At 40.1% G+C, this 15,640-nt stretch overlaps 1 protein-coding gene across 1 annotated transcript in view; it reads right to left on the bottom strand.

The window, feature by feature from the left end:
- The window catches only part of TMEM68 (transmembrane protein 68), a 15,586-nt gene extending 4,028 nt beyond the window's left edge, over positions 1 to 11,558 (bottom strand). Inside the window, exons 1-4 of the mRNA XM_009704891.1 lie at positions 11,231 to 11,558; positions 8,650 to 8,814; positions 2,506 to 2,699; positions 310 to 370 (exon numbers count right to left, since the gene is read on the bottom strand). Of these exons, the coding sequence (XP_009703193.1) occupies positions 310 to 370; positions 2,506 to 2,699; positions 8,650 to 8,814; positions 11,231 to 11,558 (748 nt within the window). The remainder of the gene's footprint in view (positions 1 to 309; positions 371 to 2,505; positions 2,700 to 8,649; positions 8,815 to 11,230) is intronic.
- Between the last annotated feature and the right edge of the window lie 4,082 nt (positions 11,559 to 15,640).

Consider the following 15,640-nt stretch of genomic DNA (forward strand, 5'->3'; position numbering starts at 1 on the left):
TAGAGTTGGCCCAGCAGATATAAGCAGAGAAAAAAAGTGCTCTAAATCTATTTCCCTTTTTCTGGGTCCTTTTTCCTTTCTTCTACTGCTTCTGTGAAGGCACACTGTTATGTGGAGAGTAACTTAGATGAGCCAATACCACATCTAATGCTGATATTAAATCCCAGTAACATCTCTGAACTCTACTGGAGAGCAAACTTTCCAAAACAAGGCTGGGTCAAATCTCAAATTTATATGGGGATTAATTCTCCAGAGATAGGCTAAACACATATGGAAAAATAAACTACAAAAAAATAGAAAATATCTTACTTATTCCTCCTAATGTCCTAATGCCTTCTCGAACATTTTGTGTAAACATAGGAATGATGGGCTAGGAGGGAAAAAAAATAATTAAGAATTTAATGAAGATAGCACTATCTAAAAACCTATTACCTCACTTAAATCCAACAAGCAAATTAATTTCAGAAGTGTTTCTCAGACAAGGACATATAGAGAGCAAAACAAGTATTCTTAAGTTCTTCTGTGACCCTCTGCCATGAGGTTTCAAGCTGGAGAATACCATGAGATTTCAGTGAGTCACTGTTTCAGCAAGTCCATTTTCTCAAAGCAGTCCGGGATTTCAGAACCTACAGAGCATTTAGGCGCCCCTTCACCCAGCAGTGTTTGCACAGCTGTGACTTAAGTGGTTACACCTCTTACCTAATTTGTAGTTATGCTCAAAGGGAAGAATTCACAGCATTGGGACCATGAACTCGTTCAATTTGTCTCTGCTACGCGGATTGTATTGCTTCATATATGATGGGTCATATTCAATACATGTCCATGATTTATTTCTGCTGATGAATATTTGGAATGGTGTTCAATATTTCAAGTTTTTTACTGCTGTTTTGGAACTTGCAAACAGCTGTCAAGATTTACAAGAATCAGGAGGGGGTCAACTACTACGTGAAGCTTTTTAATATCATTTTATAATATGTACTCACTGTTCATAGCATCATCAGAAATACAGAACTCTTTATGAAACTGTTCAAACATTCAGATTCTTTCAAACTTTTTCAGACAAGCATGGAGATGAGCTAGTAAATTAAACTTTTCCGTAAACTTTTCCGACAAGTATCAAGTTGGTTTTGGGAGGGGCGGGGGGGCAGCGGGGAGGAAGTCTGTAAATAATCCAATGCAACTATAGACAATAAAAAGAAGTGCAGTTGCCTAAACTGAACGGTATCAAACTTCTTTATTCTAGAACCATCTTACTTGGAACATCTTGCTTTTGACACAGAGGTAGAGACTTTTGTATGTACCAAGTTGGTTTAGAAAACAAAAATTCTAGCAAACAAACTGCTGAAATGAGACAATTTTAAGAAGCTGACGATCCCAGTTTTAGACACATTTTTCTGATGTTTTAGACACATTTTCCCTTCCATGAGGAGTTATGCTCACGATTAAAGGTGACTTAAAGTTCATCTTTAATCTAAAGAAAGATATTTTCCCCACTTTCAGCCTGCCTCCGACACTATTCTTATTCTACTGCATCTCTCAGGTTTTTTTGAGAGGGGGATGAAGCTGCAAGTGCATAAAGGGAACCGAGCACACATTCAATAAAATAAATATAACTAGTAAAACCATAGCTGAATCCCAAGTATGGCCTTTCATATGCTATTACAATACAAAAGTAAAATCTTAATCTGTTGAAAATATCCTGTTTAAACAGTATTATTTTCCTCCTGAGAAAAGTGACACACACTTAAAATTGGGCCTTAAAAGTATTCTATTTCTGTATAAAATCCAGAGATTTAACTAGTCTCTCTTTGATAGTACCTAAACATAAAACTCTTTGTGTGAGACTTACTTTCCAATTAAGTATATGCAGACCTACGGGCATATGCACACATCTTTCAAGTCCAAATATAGAATGAGAGGGACTCTGAAATTATTATGAAAACAGTTACAATTCAAATACATCATACACTTATGTGCCTTTCACAGTTGGTCCCATACGAATAATTATCTGCCTGCTGACCAAGCACAGTGCTGGATATTAGACTTGAAGAGAGAGTTCACACTAGTGACGTGAAGGCCAATACAGTATATAGTGCCAGTGAGTCTATACTGTGCTGGCTCACAGTATGCTTCAGCGATAGGGGCAAAAGAAACGTTAATGTATGGTTGCTTCCCAATCATTCTGGTAAGGCGTTGAGCCATCACAATCCTGACCAGGTATGTGTAAAACAGCACAAGCTTGTAACGTAGAAACCGTCCTGGATTTCATCCTTCTTTCTTTTAAACTCTGGATTTCCTGACCACGCTATTCCTAGCTGACTCCAAAGGCTTCTTAATGAAAGCAACAAAAAGAGTCTTGAAATGTAGTTACGAGAGCAAGTAGACCATACTCATGACACTCAGCAACGTAACACCAAATATATGATAATCAAAACAGCTTTCCCTGGACAAAAGTACTACTAAGTTAGCATTCTTTGCTTCTCTTCTGTGATCTGTCATACTTACCACTTTTGCATCAATGGCCACCTGAGCAAAGCCCTTCCGATTACCCCAGATAATAGTATACATTTCATCACTAAAGAGTGCTTCCCGAACTCCACCTGGGGCAATGGCTATCAGAGAGCCCTTCTTCAGAGCATTGACACATTCTTCTTTTGGTCCATGCATAACTCCGTGTACATCAAGTAATATTTTAAAACCTGTAGGGTAAGATAATATTAATTCAGAAAATGTTAAGTCATATTACCACTGAGTACAGATTCCCAACACAGAACACAATGGCTAAAACTTACTTGGTCTAATAACCTGTAACCCCAAATGAAAGATGCCTCTCGAGGGACTGAAGCATTAAGTCCTGCTTATAAATTTTTGTCTAAAAATTGAAGATTTAGGGTTTTCAGTGGCTTTTTGTTCACAGTAAAGTCAGCTGCTATCTCACAATCAGGACTGAACTGGGAAAAAAAAAAAAATGGCAAGCACTCTGTGACATCTTTCATTTGTTTTAAAGGAGTTGTTAAGTTGGCTCCAGGGCACGAGCTCTTTGCCCAAGCTCTACTTTTCAAATGTAGCAGAGTCCTAATAAAGTGCCACAAGAGAAAATACCAGTAAATTGTTGTGTTTTTTGTTTTGTTAACTTTGGCGAACAGAGAGCGGTCACTGCACAAGAAAGAGAATGACAGTGAAAATGCAGCATTCTCTGTGTTACAGATCACTGCAGGAATTGATTCCTTGGTTCAGCCTGTGAGCACCCGGATGGTCTTTCACACACAGAGGCATCTAGCAAACCTGGATCGGGTATATTCATCTTAGGTTAAGATTTTTCATTTACTGAAGTTTTTAACTGTAAAGTTACATAAACCTCTCATATCATCTTAAATTTGAAATGTCGTACTTACCCTACTCTTCAAGAAACAACAGACTATCAAAAACTTGCTTTCAAGCATCAAATGGGTGCACACCTGATCAATTTAGACAACTAGTCTAACGTGAAAGAACATAACTAGCACAAACCTCTGTTTGCAGGAAATCAATCATGTTCACTTGGTTCAATAAATTTAAAATTTATACAGTATTTATGAGTACTGCATACTATTGGGTATACGGTTGGACTTGATGATCTTTGAGGTCTCCTCCAACCATAATGATTCTATGATTCTATGAAAATGGGAAATTTAGATGACTAAGCAGCATGGGAAAGATTACTTGTCTGTCTTGAAGTTTCCCACTGAGGCAATCAACCTTATCAGCCATAGACAAGGACATAGAACTGATCTAGTCGAGTTTGCCCCTCAATAACAGATCCTCCTTTTTTAACCTCAAGTTAACAAATGAATAGTTGTTACTACGAACACACATTTGTTACATACACACACACTGAAGAGGAGTCCAAATATAGTTAAGAAGACAGAGGTCTGTCTTCTCTTACAGCCTGCATAAACTAAGGCCTTGGGAAGGAGAGCATGAGGCACCATATCATTAGCTTATTCTTAACTCAACTCTGATGTCTCTTTGCAGTTGGTATGAGTATAATTACTCCTGATTTGTATCTATACACAATCGGGATCTGTCCGTAAACACAAGAAGAGAACACAAGTTGCCTTACACCTGTCTCATATTCTGCTCTGCCTGCCTCGCACACTGCTGCTGACACTAGCAGTCCTCATCTAGTAGCATTTGCACAGAGGACACCTGAAATAAAGTTCTCCTAAAGTAATGTAATTTCTCTCAAGTGCTTTGTTTGTGGGATCTTCAATAGTTAGTTCTTACAATGTTTTACATTCCCATACTAATTAAAGCTCTCTGGTATGTACCTGGTGGTAGGAAGCTGCCTGTCTCTAAGTCCTTTCTGTCAAGAGTTCAGGAGAGAGACAAAACAGCCATGAGAAGGGTTGAGCCGAGCAGGAAAAGAGACTCCAAGGAAGCAGAAGCTGAGAAGATAGTTTTCCTTTCTGCATTGGACACGCTGGGGAAGAGGCAGGGTGGGGTGGGGGGGTGACAGAGCAACACCACGAGTCTGTCCAGTTCATAGGTCAGAAAAAAAAGAAGATAATATAGACAGAATACAGGCAGAAATTTGTAATACAGAATAGCAGTGGGGTGGGGCTTCAAGTCTTCACAAAATTTCTCAGCCATATTTCCCCCCCTTGACTTTTAGAATAAACCTTTTATCCTGAGCTGTACCTCACAGCCCAGCCAGCAGATCATGCATTCCTATCGATATCTCAGTAGCAAAGAGGAAGAACCTGGCTCCGTTACAGCAGCAGGGAGACAGGCACTTGTGCAGTGGCCCCAAAGGGACAGCCAGGGTACCCTGTGCCCAAGGGCAAAGGTCATCCCGGAGTCAGAAGAAACATCGGGGTAGCACCTGGCTTTTGCATTAAAGTGACCAAGAATCTATTTGTCCACAACAAAACAACTCTCAAAGTTATCTAAACACAGTCTTTCAGCCTTCCAGACCATGAAGGGATTCTAATACCCAGAAGTCCAAAATTAATTTTATTCCACCATTCAACCCGGACTCTGCCCTTTGCCCCAGCATACTCTTCTCCTATTTTCCACAACATTGTGTCCACACCCATGTCTGAATACCCTTTGGAGAGTACCCAGTAATGCATTTAACACTTATCTCAATAACTGCACTATACACATTTCTCTAACTTAGCCCCAGTGACTCTAACATAGGGGCTGTCAGCCACCTGGCAGCAAGATGGCAAGGATGTCATTGTTTTTCTATGGTTGACCTTTAAGACCACTGACAGAGAGGAATCATTTAGATCATTGAATCTAACCTTTCACAACTGCAGGTAACCACACATGTCTATCTGCAGAATATCTAGGCCACAAGACACTTTGCAACACCTTGTCTGTGTAACAGACAAGAAGTCACAGCTCCTTTCACCTGGGACATTTGAGGAGAGGGACTGTCTTATATCCCCTAAAATAGCAGGCAACCTTTTAAAGAGGGCTTCCAGATGACTCTAGGAAGCAAACATGGCCCATACGGTAGGAGAGGGTGATGGAAAAGAACACAAGTGAAATCTCAGTCCCCACTGCACTCTTTGGGAAAAGATTTTCTCTTAACTCAACCTTAGAGAAATCAATGTATTCCTGAGCATTACACAGCTAAGAATCTAAAAGAACCAGAAACCACGGGAATGTTTTTTTTTTTTTCTGTGATTAACCTCTAGTTCTTAAAAGAAAAACCAAAAAAAGAAGCCACAGGACCATATTTCATATCCTTCTGCCCCAAAACGCAACAGAAGCACACACAGTATTGATATAGCATAAATTGAGACAATGAAATAATTCCCTTTTGCATCGACATGAATGAAAGACACATTAGGCAACGTTCAATAGGAATCTCCAGATATCTATAGAAGGTCTCCTACTGGGTTAGATTCCCTTCCATAAGTTATCAAGCTGTATCTTTCAAGATTAAGCAGTACGGAAAGGCATGTTTGACTCCTTGCAGGCTCATGCATCCCTTAGGAAGCACAGCAACATTTCACAAACACACTCCAGTTAACTCCAGGACAGCAGTGCGCAATGCAGGTGATGCAATGAGACCCCATACTGGCAATTCCATACTGGCATGGACCCGAGATTCAGATTCATGGGACAAGCCATTCCTCACAGCTATTCATAGCAGATTCAATAATCATAAAAACAGAAGGATCATTAAGTCATCTAATCCAAGTGTGTCTAACAGCCTACAGATGCCCCAAACCCACCCCACCCCCCGATTTCTCCTGCATTGAGCATAACAACTTTTGGTTAACTAAAACACCTTCTGAAAAGGCATCCAATTTAACCTGAAGACTTAATCAAGATCAGGCAGTCTTAGTACTAGGATAAAATTATGGCAGTCTTTCCGGTTTGATTCACAAGAGAAGCAGCATCTATCTGGGTTGCCAGTCATACATTATTGTGCAGATTTGGAAACACAACCCACAACATTATCTGGGCTCTTTGGGCTTGTCTTCCCTGAATAACCTTAATTCATTCACAGACCAGAGAATTCTGTAGGTCATAAGGGACCTCTGAAGGTTATCCAGTCCAACCTCCCACTACAAGTGGGTCCAACTAGATCAGGCTGCCCATGGCCTCACCCAGCGAGTTTTGAAAGTCTCCAGGGATGGAGATTCCCCAACTTATCTACACAATCTGTTGAGGTGTCTGATCACCCTCATGGTAAAATACCTTTCCACACATATAATCAAAATTTCCTGTGTTGCAACTTGTCTCTGTTGCTTCTCATTCTATTGCTGTGAACCTGCGAGAAGAATCTGACTCCTTCTCTGCACCCTCCCGTTAAGTCATTGAAGATAGCAATAATATCTTCTTCCACCCTTATCTGGTATAGACCAAACAAATCCAGTTCTTTCAGCCTCTCCTCATACATTGTGTGCTCCAGCCCCCCATCATCCACTGCACACACTCTAGTGTGTTAATGTCTGTCTGATATTGGGGAGTCCAAAACTGGGCACCGTATTGTGAGATGTGCTTGCACAGACGCCAAGCCAAGGGAAAAAGCCTCTTCACTCAACGTGCTGGCTACACTCATGCTAGATAAAGCTCAGTAGCTAGTTCACCTTCTTTGCTGCAAGGGCATGCTGCTGACTCACCACCAACTTCTTGTCCACTAGAATGCCAAAGTCCTTTCCTGCAAAGCCACCTTCTACCCAGGATACTGTTGCATGGGATTGCTCCATCCCAGATGCACAGCTTCACATCTGCTTTTGCTGAACTTCGTGATGTTTCTGCCAGTTCATTTCTGTGAAGACACTCTGAGTATCAGCTCTAACTCCCAGTGTATCAACTGGTCCCCCCATTTAGTATCATCAGTGAACTTCCTGTGAGCACACTCCAACCCTCATCCAGATGTGCAATAAAAACATTAAGCAGCGCTGGTCCCAGTATCAACCCCCGAGGAACGCCTGTAGAAACCAGCTGTTAGCTAGATGTTGTCCTGCTGACCCCAGTTCTTCAAGCCCAGCCATTCAGCCAGGGGTCTCTGCAATGATACTAAACAATACCTGGGGACCCACAAGCATACTCACACTTAGAACCTTATTTTAAAGCAGAAATGGGAGAAAAACAAAATAATCTCCCATTTGATAAATGACTGTGCATAAGTATTAATAGATACAATATGGAGCCAAATCTAAATTACAAAATAGGTTACATTGGTCAGCTGTCTGCAAAAGATTTGATAATCAACTCACAAATCCTAGTCCATTGGCAAAAGCAGTTGTAGAGGCAAAGCCATACTGTTATCAGTATGGAAAAGTTCAGTTTTCAGGGATTAAGGCTGAAATAAAACTATATGGACAAAAGGACAGTTTTCTGATATGAGTTCTTTCCACTAAAAGCATCAGTATCCTACAGAACATTCCTGTAAATTCACAAAATGAATTGTGACGTTTTTAGTCACAAACTGAACTTGGGAAAAGAACTGGGTACTACTGTATTTCACACACACAAAAACCAAACCCCTCAGGTAATTAATTTCAGCAATCCACAGTGTTTTTCACTAAGCTGTCCAGCCAAAATCTTGCCCTAAACATATTTTTCATTTTCTTCATGCTTCACCTCATGTTTCACACAAACTTATTGCACACTTCTACAGCTTTCCTCCAAAAAAGATTCTACTCGGAACAGTCTTCTTGGGGACAGGTTCCACTTCCCATCATACTCAACTGGGTAGGATACAAAAACACATCGTCTTCCCAGACTAATATTGTCAACTTCAAGGGCATTGCTTCCAAATAGTTTATTTCTTAATCAGGTTACGCCACTCATTCTGCCTATATTAATAAAAAAAGAAACATCTTATTGAAGTCTTTGCTACCGATTAATACGAAGACAACTGCTTCTCCTATGATCTCCTTCTGTTTGTTTCTAAACACCCTAGAGTTGTTGGAAGGTGTTGCCCAGGCAGGAGTATGACCCATCCTTGCATGGGTCAGTCTCATAAACTCACTCTTTTTTGTAAAGGACATGTCAGAGACAGCTGTACTTCAACACTCTCACTAAATTTGTCTGAATGTCTGTTCTGTGTTCCTGTGGCACAATTTTTATTAATTACATTGTTTAAAAAAAAAAAAAATTAGAGTTCTCAAACTGATTGTTTATAATGAAGTATGTTACCTGGTAATCTAAAGACGAAATGATCAGCTACTACGTGGCAGGATCTCTTCCTTTGTATAAAAAGTCTAGCCATGAAATAGACATAGTCAACAGGAGTAGCTCCGTGATAAAACACAATAAGCCCTGGTCCTTCAGGAATATTTTCAGCACCATGAAGCTCATAACCTGTTAGGAGTTAAAGGCACAACAGATGTCAAAGTCTGATACAATTCCACCCCAAAGAAAGTAACTTGCGGCAAGTTGGCAAACTGAAACCGATAGCTGTTGAGAAGCGGTAAGAGCCAAGTGACTCCTAAAAAATCAAGAGGTAACTTGCAGCATTTACTAAATTGCTTTCACAGGAAATACAAGTCTCATTTAAAGTCGAAGAGCCACAGTTTAAAGAAAGAACAACAACAAAAAAAACCCTGAACACAAAACATGCAGTCTCACTCTCTTGAAATATGTAATTTTTCCTTTTTTCTTCAGTTCACTGTCTTCAATGCTGCAGAGTCCTCCAAATCTATGATTCAGGAGAAATCACAATAAAGATTGGAGTGGTGAAACAACTATTTCAAGCTATTATTTACCTTTCAAAGTTCATTGCCACCAGTAACTGTTTAAGAAGATTTGATGTGACAACATCCCTTTACATGTCTCCTTTCACTCCAGAGTATGAAGCTTATCTTTGTTATTTCTCTCAGAGTTATATTTGCTCTATTTTCCATCACTAAGTACTAAAAGCTATTTGGGGCTTTATATGCTTAATTGAAACATACATAAACACACACAAGTTTCTTAGTGAACTTACATTTCTCATTAAATTAACAATGCAGAATATATTAGTTAACACAAAATATCAAAACGCATCAATACAGAACATACTAAGTTAACACTGAGCGGTATTGCTACAGTATCTTGTTTGTGGGTCGCTTTTTTTTTAATAAACAAAAAAAACAGCTAAAAAAAAAAAACCCAAACCATGTCACTTCTTCCAAAGTTAATCAGGTCTGCAATTCCCATTCCAGTAATTTTTTTTAATTCTGAAGGTACTCTTGGCTCTTCTCCCTCTATTTTACTTTCTATACCTGTGAAGCTGTAACATATTGCAAGCATATCATCTGAACCATCCCAAGTGACTACTAACTGTGCTCCGTGCCAGCCAAACATACCCAGAATGATACCTACATCTAGCGTTTGCATAATATATGTAAAGTTACAGGTATCACACACTACTTTGGGGTTTTAGTTTTGGGCTTTTTGGTTGTGGAGTTGGGTTTTATTTGTTTGGTTTTTTTCCCAACGCTCTGAGATTTCAGGATGAAAAGTTCTTCCTATGATATATTGATTAATCAAGTGGGGGGAAAAAATAATCACAATGCATTTCATTCTTTAGCAAGAGAAGTGTATAGAGAACATGGACGCAACTGGCAGGGCAGAAAAAACTCACAACGGTCGATGAGGGACTGGATAAGAATCTTTTCTGTGCAAATAAAAAGTTAGACCTTATAAAAAGGAAAAGTTACTAAGGATGAAAAGAGTCAAGGCCTTAAAAAATCATTTTCTTATGAGAAAAAGTAAATAGCTTTTTATTCTGAAGTGAGTATTTTAAGCTCTTTGATGTAGCTGTTGATTTTGATCTAGTGTACTTTCCTAGAATTGAAAGTTACATCTTAGCCTTACAAAGCCTATCTGATACAGCCACTGCACCATCTGGTTATCAATGCCTTGAAAACCCGCTTCCCTTTGACTAGAGAACAAATAGAGATGATTTTCAAGCAGGATTTGTTCTTTATGTAAATTGCCCTTAAACATGTCTTTCTCCTTTAGCCGCATCTAGACTGAATGGTTCTGAAAGAGGCTTATGATTTTCTTAGAAAGAAAAGCCAAATCATTCATTAAGTCTGTCTTTACAAAAGAAATAACCATAGAAGGACAAGGAACAGAGCCCTTAGTTTTGACATTCTAGTAGAGAAAGAAGTTGTCAAAAATACATAGAAAGAAAATAAAAAAGTAGGGTTCTGTAACAGTTTTAGGCTCTAAAGTCAATTTGACGTAGCAACTAGTGAGCAAACTAAGCGCTCCTTTTAGCCACCATTTGGCATTGTATGTAAAAGACTGGTTAAGTGCAATTTAGTTATGCTAACATGCGCTGACCTCCTAGCTATCAGGGAACTGGCATTTAACTTCCAGTGTTCATACACTGACTCTGAAATAATATAGTTAATTGATCTAATTTTTAACATAGCAAACATTTCAGGTCCTCCTGGAATGAGGAAATCCAGGAGCAGTTATAAAAAGAGAAAAAAAAAAAAAAAACCAGTTAAAGAATTACAGATATATCCAACTGCATGAAAGATCTCATTTTGTAGCAGCAAAGGAATAAATGCATAAGACAAAACAATTTATATCCAAAAAAGTGTCAGCGGCTTTTTTTCTCCCAAGCACCACTGGCAGTCATTGATAAAATGGAAGAAAAATTGGCCTGAATTTTAGGTTTCATGCAACAGCAGCAACAATCATATATATATTGATAATCCTGAAAGGTAAACCAGGAATAAGAGCTCCAGCATTTTTTAATGAAACGTCAGATCTTGCTTACCATGCCATATTCTTCCATGTCCGTCCCACAGGGTAGCTACCATTTGTTTTGCACCATCCCAAAAATCATTGGAATAAGCTTCCTTTAGTTCATTCTTCCTTTTATAAATATGAAGGAGGAGAATGGAAGTGTAGAAGAGGATGACGAGAACTCCAGGAAGTAGAAAAACTACTGCAAGTGGAAAAAGCACCCATAAAAGGTAGACTGCATAACTCAGGTAATCTTCAATATGCTCCACACCAGTCCATTCTCCCAGAATGTATGTCAGGCAGGTTAAGTAGGACATAGGTATCGGTCCTGCAGTACAGGATTCATTTCCACCTATCATCTCCTGTTTAATTAAAAAAAAAAAAGGGCAGATTAATAAATCCTCCAAAAAGATAGACCTGCCTACACTGTTTAATCATACAAAAAACCTCTCTGATGCATTTTATTCATATACTATTTACCCCACATCCTAGCAGCACCTATTAGAAACACAATGGTTCATACAGCAAAATTTTTACTTCATTTTTTTCACTCGTCTTCTTTTGTGCAATGGAAATGCTGACAATTCTAATTGAGAAAGTGCAATTGCTTAATCTCAGGCTAAGATTTTATCTCATTACAAACTCTTCAACTTACACAGACCCAGAACATTTGTACTGTTACCAATACCAACTTACACTGTATTTTTGATTTTCAGAAAGTTGTATTGATTAGTCTAATTTCCTGTTCTACACAATACACAGCACACTCAAAACCTTCTCCCAAGGACTTACTACAACAGGAAACAGCACCATCTCAAATCCAGCACTATTAAAAACCTCCTGAACACTTCCACTAACCACAAGCGTATGATGACTCAGGAAGATGATGGTCTCAAATAAGCAAGTCTCACTCCTGTAGAGACCTTTAAGGTCAACACAGAGAGGCAGCAGAAAGGACAAGGAAAAAAAGATCACAAAAACTTCTCTAAAAGTTTTAACTGCTCTGGCTTTACTGTGTCCATGTATAAGAATCTCTCTTGTCCAACGCCAGCTCCTAAGAAGTTCCAGGGCCAGATCTCTCTGGGCTGGTATTTCAGGCTTTCTGTAATTCTGGAGCAACACTTTTTTTCTTAGCTTTGTACCATTTAGAGGAAAACTTGCTATTCACGTCATCTTACCAACATGAGACAACCTGTATGCTTGGCTATCTTAGCTATAGTTCTAGAACAACATAAATAATACCTTGGGGGGGGGGAAGTTATCCTAGTCTAGAATGAAGTTTTGGTCAAGACTTGAAGTAACTGTTAATCAGAACCGAGAAGAAAAACATGTTGCAACTGTAATGTAGGCTTGTAGAGAGAAACGGATTAAAAACAGTAATTTCTGAAGGAATCTAAGCTTGGGGTTGTTGTGGTTTGGTTTTTTATTAAAATGTGACTTACAGCATGTATGATTGCAGAGCTCCTATGCCTAGGTAGACATACATCTATCACTCCTTTACTCTTGCTCTGTTTTGCAAGCAATAAGTGACTGAAATTCAGAAGATAATTTTGCTAATACTATCAGAACCCCAATGACAACAAAAACTACAAAGCAAATCAGTTTTACTCCACATTTGCTATGAGATGTTGAAACATGCACTAGAGCAGAACTCATCTTACTTATTTCCCGTCTCAATTTTTCCTCCCATTCTGATAGAGCAAGGATGTTCCCTTTCCTTCTGTTTTGAAATCAGCCTCTACCCACATTGCTCAAGATAACTCCTATTAACGAGAAGAAAGCTAATCTCATGACAAGGACTTTGCTCCCACGATCCATGCCTGATCCACTAATTCAGGCTTACAACATTTTGCTCCTCAGCATGTTCTTGAGCACAATGTGACAAGCAGCTGATTTATCTTCAGCAATGTATAAGCACGTAGCATTAGTGACACGCACTTCACTGATTTCATTCACGTGTGTTTGAGGGTGTGAATTAGCGGGAAAGGATGGGGGAGAGCGAGTGTGTGGGAGAGCAAGAGAAAGCTCCCTCTCATTCCAGTTGCCAGAGCCGAACTCCAGAACTTGTCAGGCAGCAAACACCCACAGCAAGTCCAAGAAACACAACTTGTGAGACCAAGTAGGATTTAGGAGTAGCATTCAACACTACAATATTTATCAGATTGTTGTGCCTGGACTTCTCCAGTGGTTCCACCTACTAGCTAGAGAACAATACGGAGCATGGGTTATGGCACAGAAACATTTTTCAAAACTCAGAGTTGATTATATAGCTTTAAAGTTATACCCTCCCACCTATTGTATTTTTAATTGTTTATGACTTTCTCCAAACACAAAATCCTCATCATGTCAGCCTTGCAAAATATTACTTGTCCTTTTGCCTGTAATGTTAGACGCAATACCTGAAATGCAATCATCGCAGTTTTACAAGTTTACTTGCACGTCTATGCACTAACCTGTAACAGAAATTAAAATCTGCCGTCTTCCTTGCTGCCAACCAGAGAGGTAACACCTGAAGTACTGCCTTCTCTTAGGGACAGTCAGCTCTACCCTGAACAATGTTGTTTCCTCACCTTGAAGAGGACAATAGATTGGCAAGATTCATTGGACAGCACTTGGTCAACCTCTTGCTAACTAAGGAGTTAGATGAGGTTGCTCAGGGCCACGTCCAGTCCAGTTTGTAACATCTCCATGGACAGAGATCCCACTGCTTCTCTGGGCCCCTAATCCACTGTTTGACCACTCTTGTGGTGAAAATGTTCTTCCTTATTCTAGTTAGAATTCCCCTTACTGCAATTTGTGCCTGTAGCCTCCTGCCCCTTTACTGAGAAGAGCCTAAGTGCCCTCTCTCTATAACCACTCATTAAGAGCAGCGGTAAGGTCCCCTTTAAGCCCCCCCTTCTTCAGGCTAAACACACACAGCCCTCAGCCTCTCCACAGACACCACGTGCTCCAGCCACCTAGCAACGTCAGTGGCCCTTCTCCGCATCCCTTCCAGTTCATCAGCATCTTTCTTGTATTGTGGGGCTCTAAAATGGACTTGTAGTTTCACAAGTGCTGAAAAGAGAGTAATAAATACTTCCTCGCTCTAATGGCTATGGCCTTGCTAACATAGCCCAAAATGTAGATAGCCATCCTCACTCATATTTGACTTAGCATCCACCAGATAAAGGCCTACTCTATGCCTTTATCTCCTGTAATTTTGCTCCCCCTGTAACAAGTCCAGCATTTGTTCTGATCACCCGTAGTACTTCCACAAATATACTCTGTATCCAAGCCCAAGTGTGATTTATGTTACTGCCACACTGAACCCCTGACCAAAGGCAATGGCAGTGAAGAAAGAAAGACAGATTCTGTCTCCATGCTCAGAAAAAGCACAGGATGCTCCATATGGAATAAAGGTCCAACATAGTTCATATACGCTACTAACAGATAATATCATTTTGGTCTGTTCCAACTTTATAGCTGTCTACTCTATGGCTGCCCAGAGCAGTTAAAATTACAAGATAAAGCACACCATCTTCTAGAACCGCCAGCAATGTCACTCTGATTAGGACCTCATCCAAGCCAAGAGGGACTATCCTGCCCTCCTTGTCACAGCTTTCCTGACATCTCTCACCATCCACATCTAAAAACTACAATGGGAGGCCTGCAGTACTACTAAGTCCCCCCCTTAGCCAACTTGCAGGCAGAATCCCTTTGTAATACGGGCACACCCTTAAAGAGCTCCTTTTAACCAACATCCCTACCACGTTTCCTGCTGTGCAGTTCAAACCGAATATTTTCAGCTTAAGTTCTAACTTCCTAGTAGAGCAGCTCACATACATTTGCACTAGATGAAAAGGAGGCAATTTCTCATTTGACTAATGATAGTGCACACTGACTTACGCTTACGCTTAAGGCTTTACAGTGACGTGGAGACAAGGCTAACACATAATTCCTTCCACCGACTTCCAGCATACGACCCAGAAAAGTTCTTAACTAAATTACAACAGTGGTCTTCAGCTGTAGTCAGCACACACTGGGTTAACCGAGACCCTATCGATCACGCTAGGAGAAGCAATTATGGAAAGCAACACATCCTGCTGTAAACCACACACAGCTGTGTAAGTGGAACCTCTGGAGAACATTCCAGTATCTCCAAACTGGAAAGATACTGCAAAGCAACAGCTACGACATGCCCCTGCCAACAGAAATACACCGCTTTCCACCGCATCAGTCAGTTACGGAGAGTATTTCTACCAGAATTAGCAATGCTGCCACCAACACAAAAAAACCCTGAAGGCCGTGATAATCCTGCTCATGGCACCTGCAGCTGGAGAGATCCTAGAGACGAGAGGAGCGTTTTGTCCTTGTTTTGAAACAAGAACTGGGCTGCTCCTTGCTTCTCTGGCCGCAGGACAGCGGTTCCCTCCTCAGGAGGCTGGGGGGCATCGAGCTGCCT

The sequence above is a fragment of the Cariama cristata genome, unplaced genomic scaffold, assembly GCF_000690535.1.
Source record: "Cariama cristata isolate BGI_N322 unplaced genomic scaffold, ASM69053v1 scaffold13127, whole genome shotgun sequence".
Taxonomy (NCBI): Eukaryota; Metazoa; Chordata; class Aves; order Cariamiformes; family Cariamidae; genus Cariama; species Cariama cristata.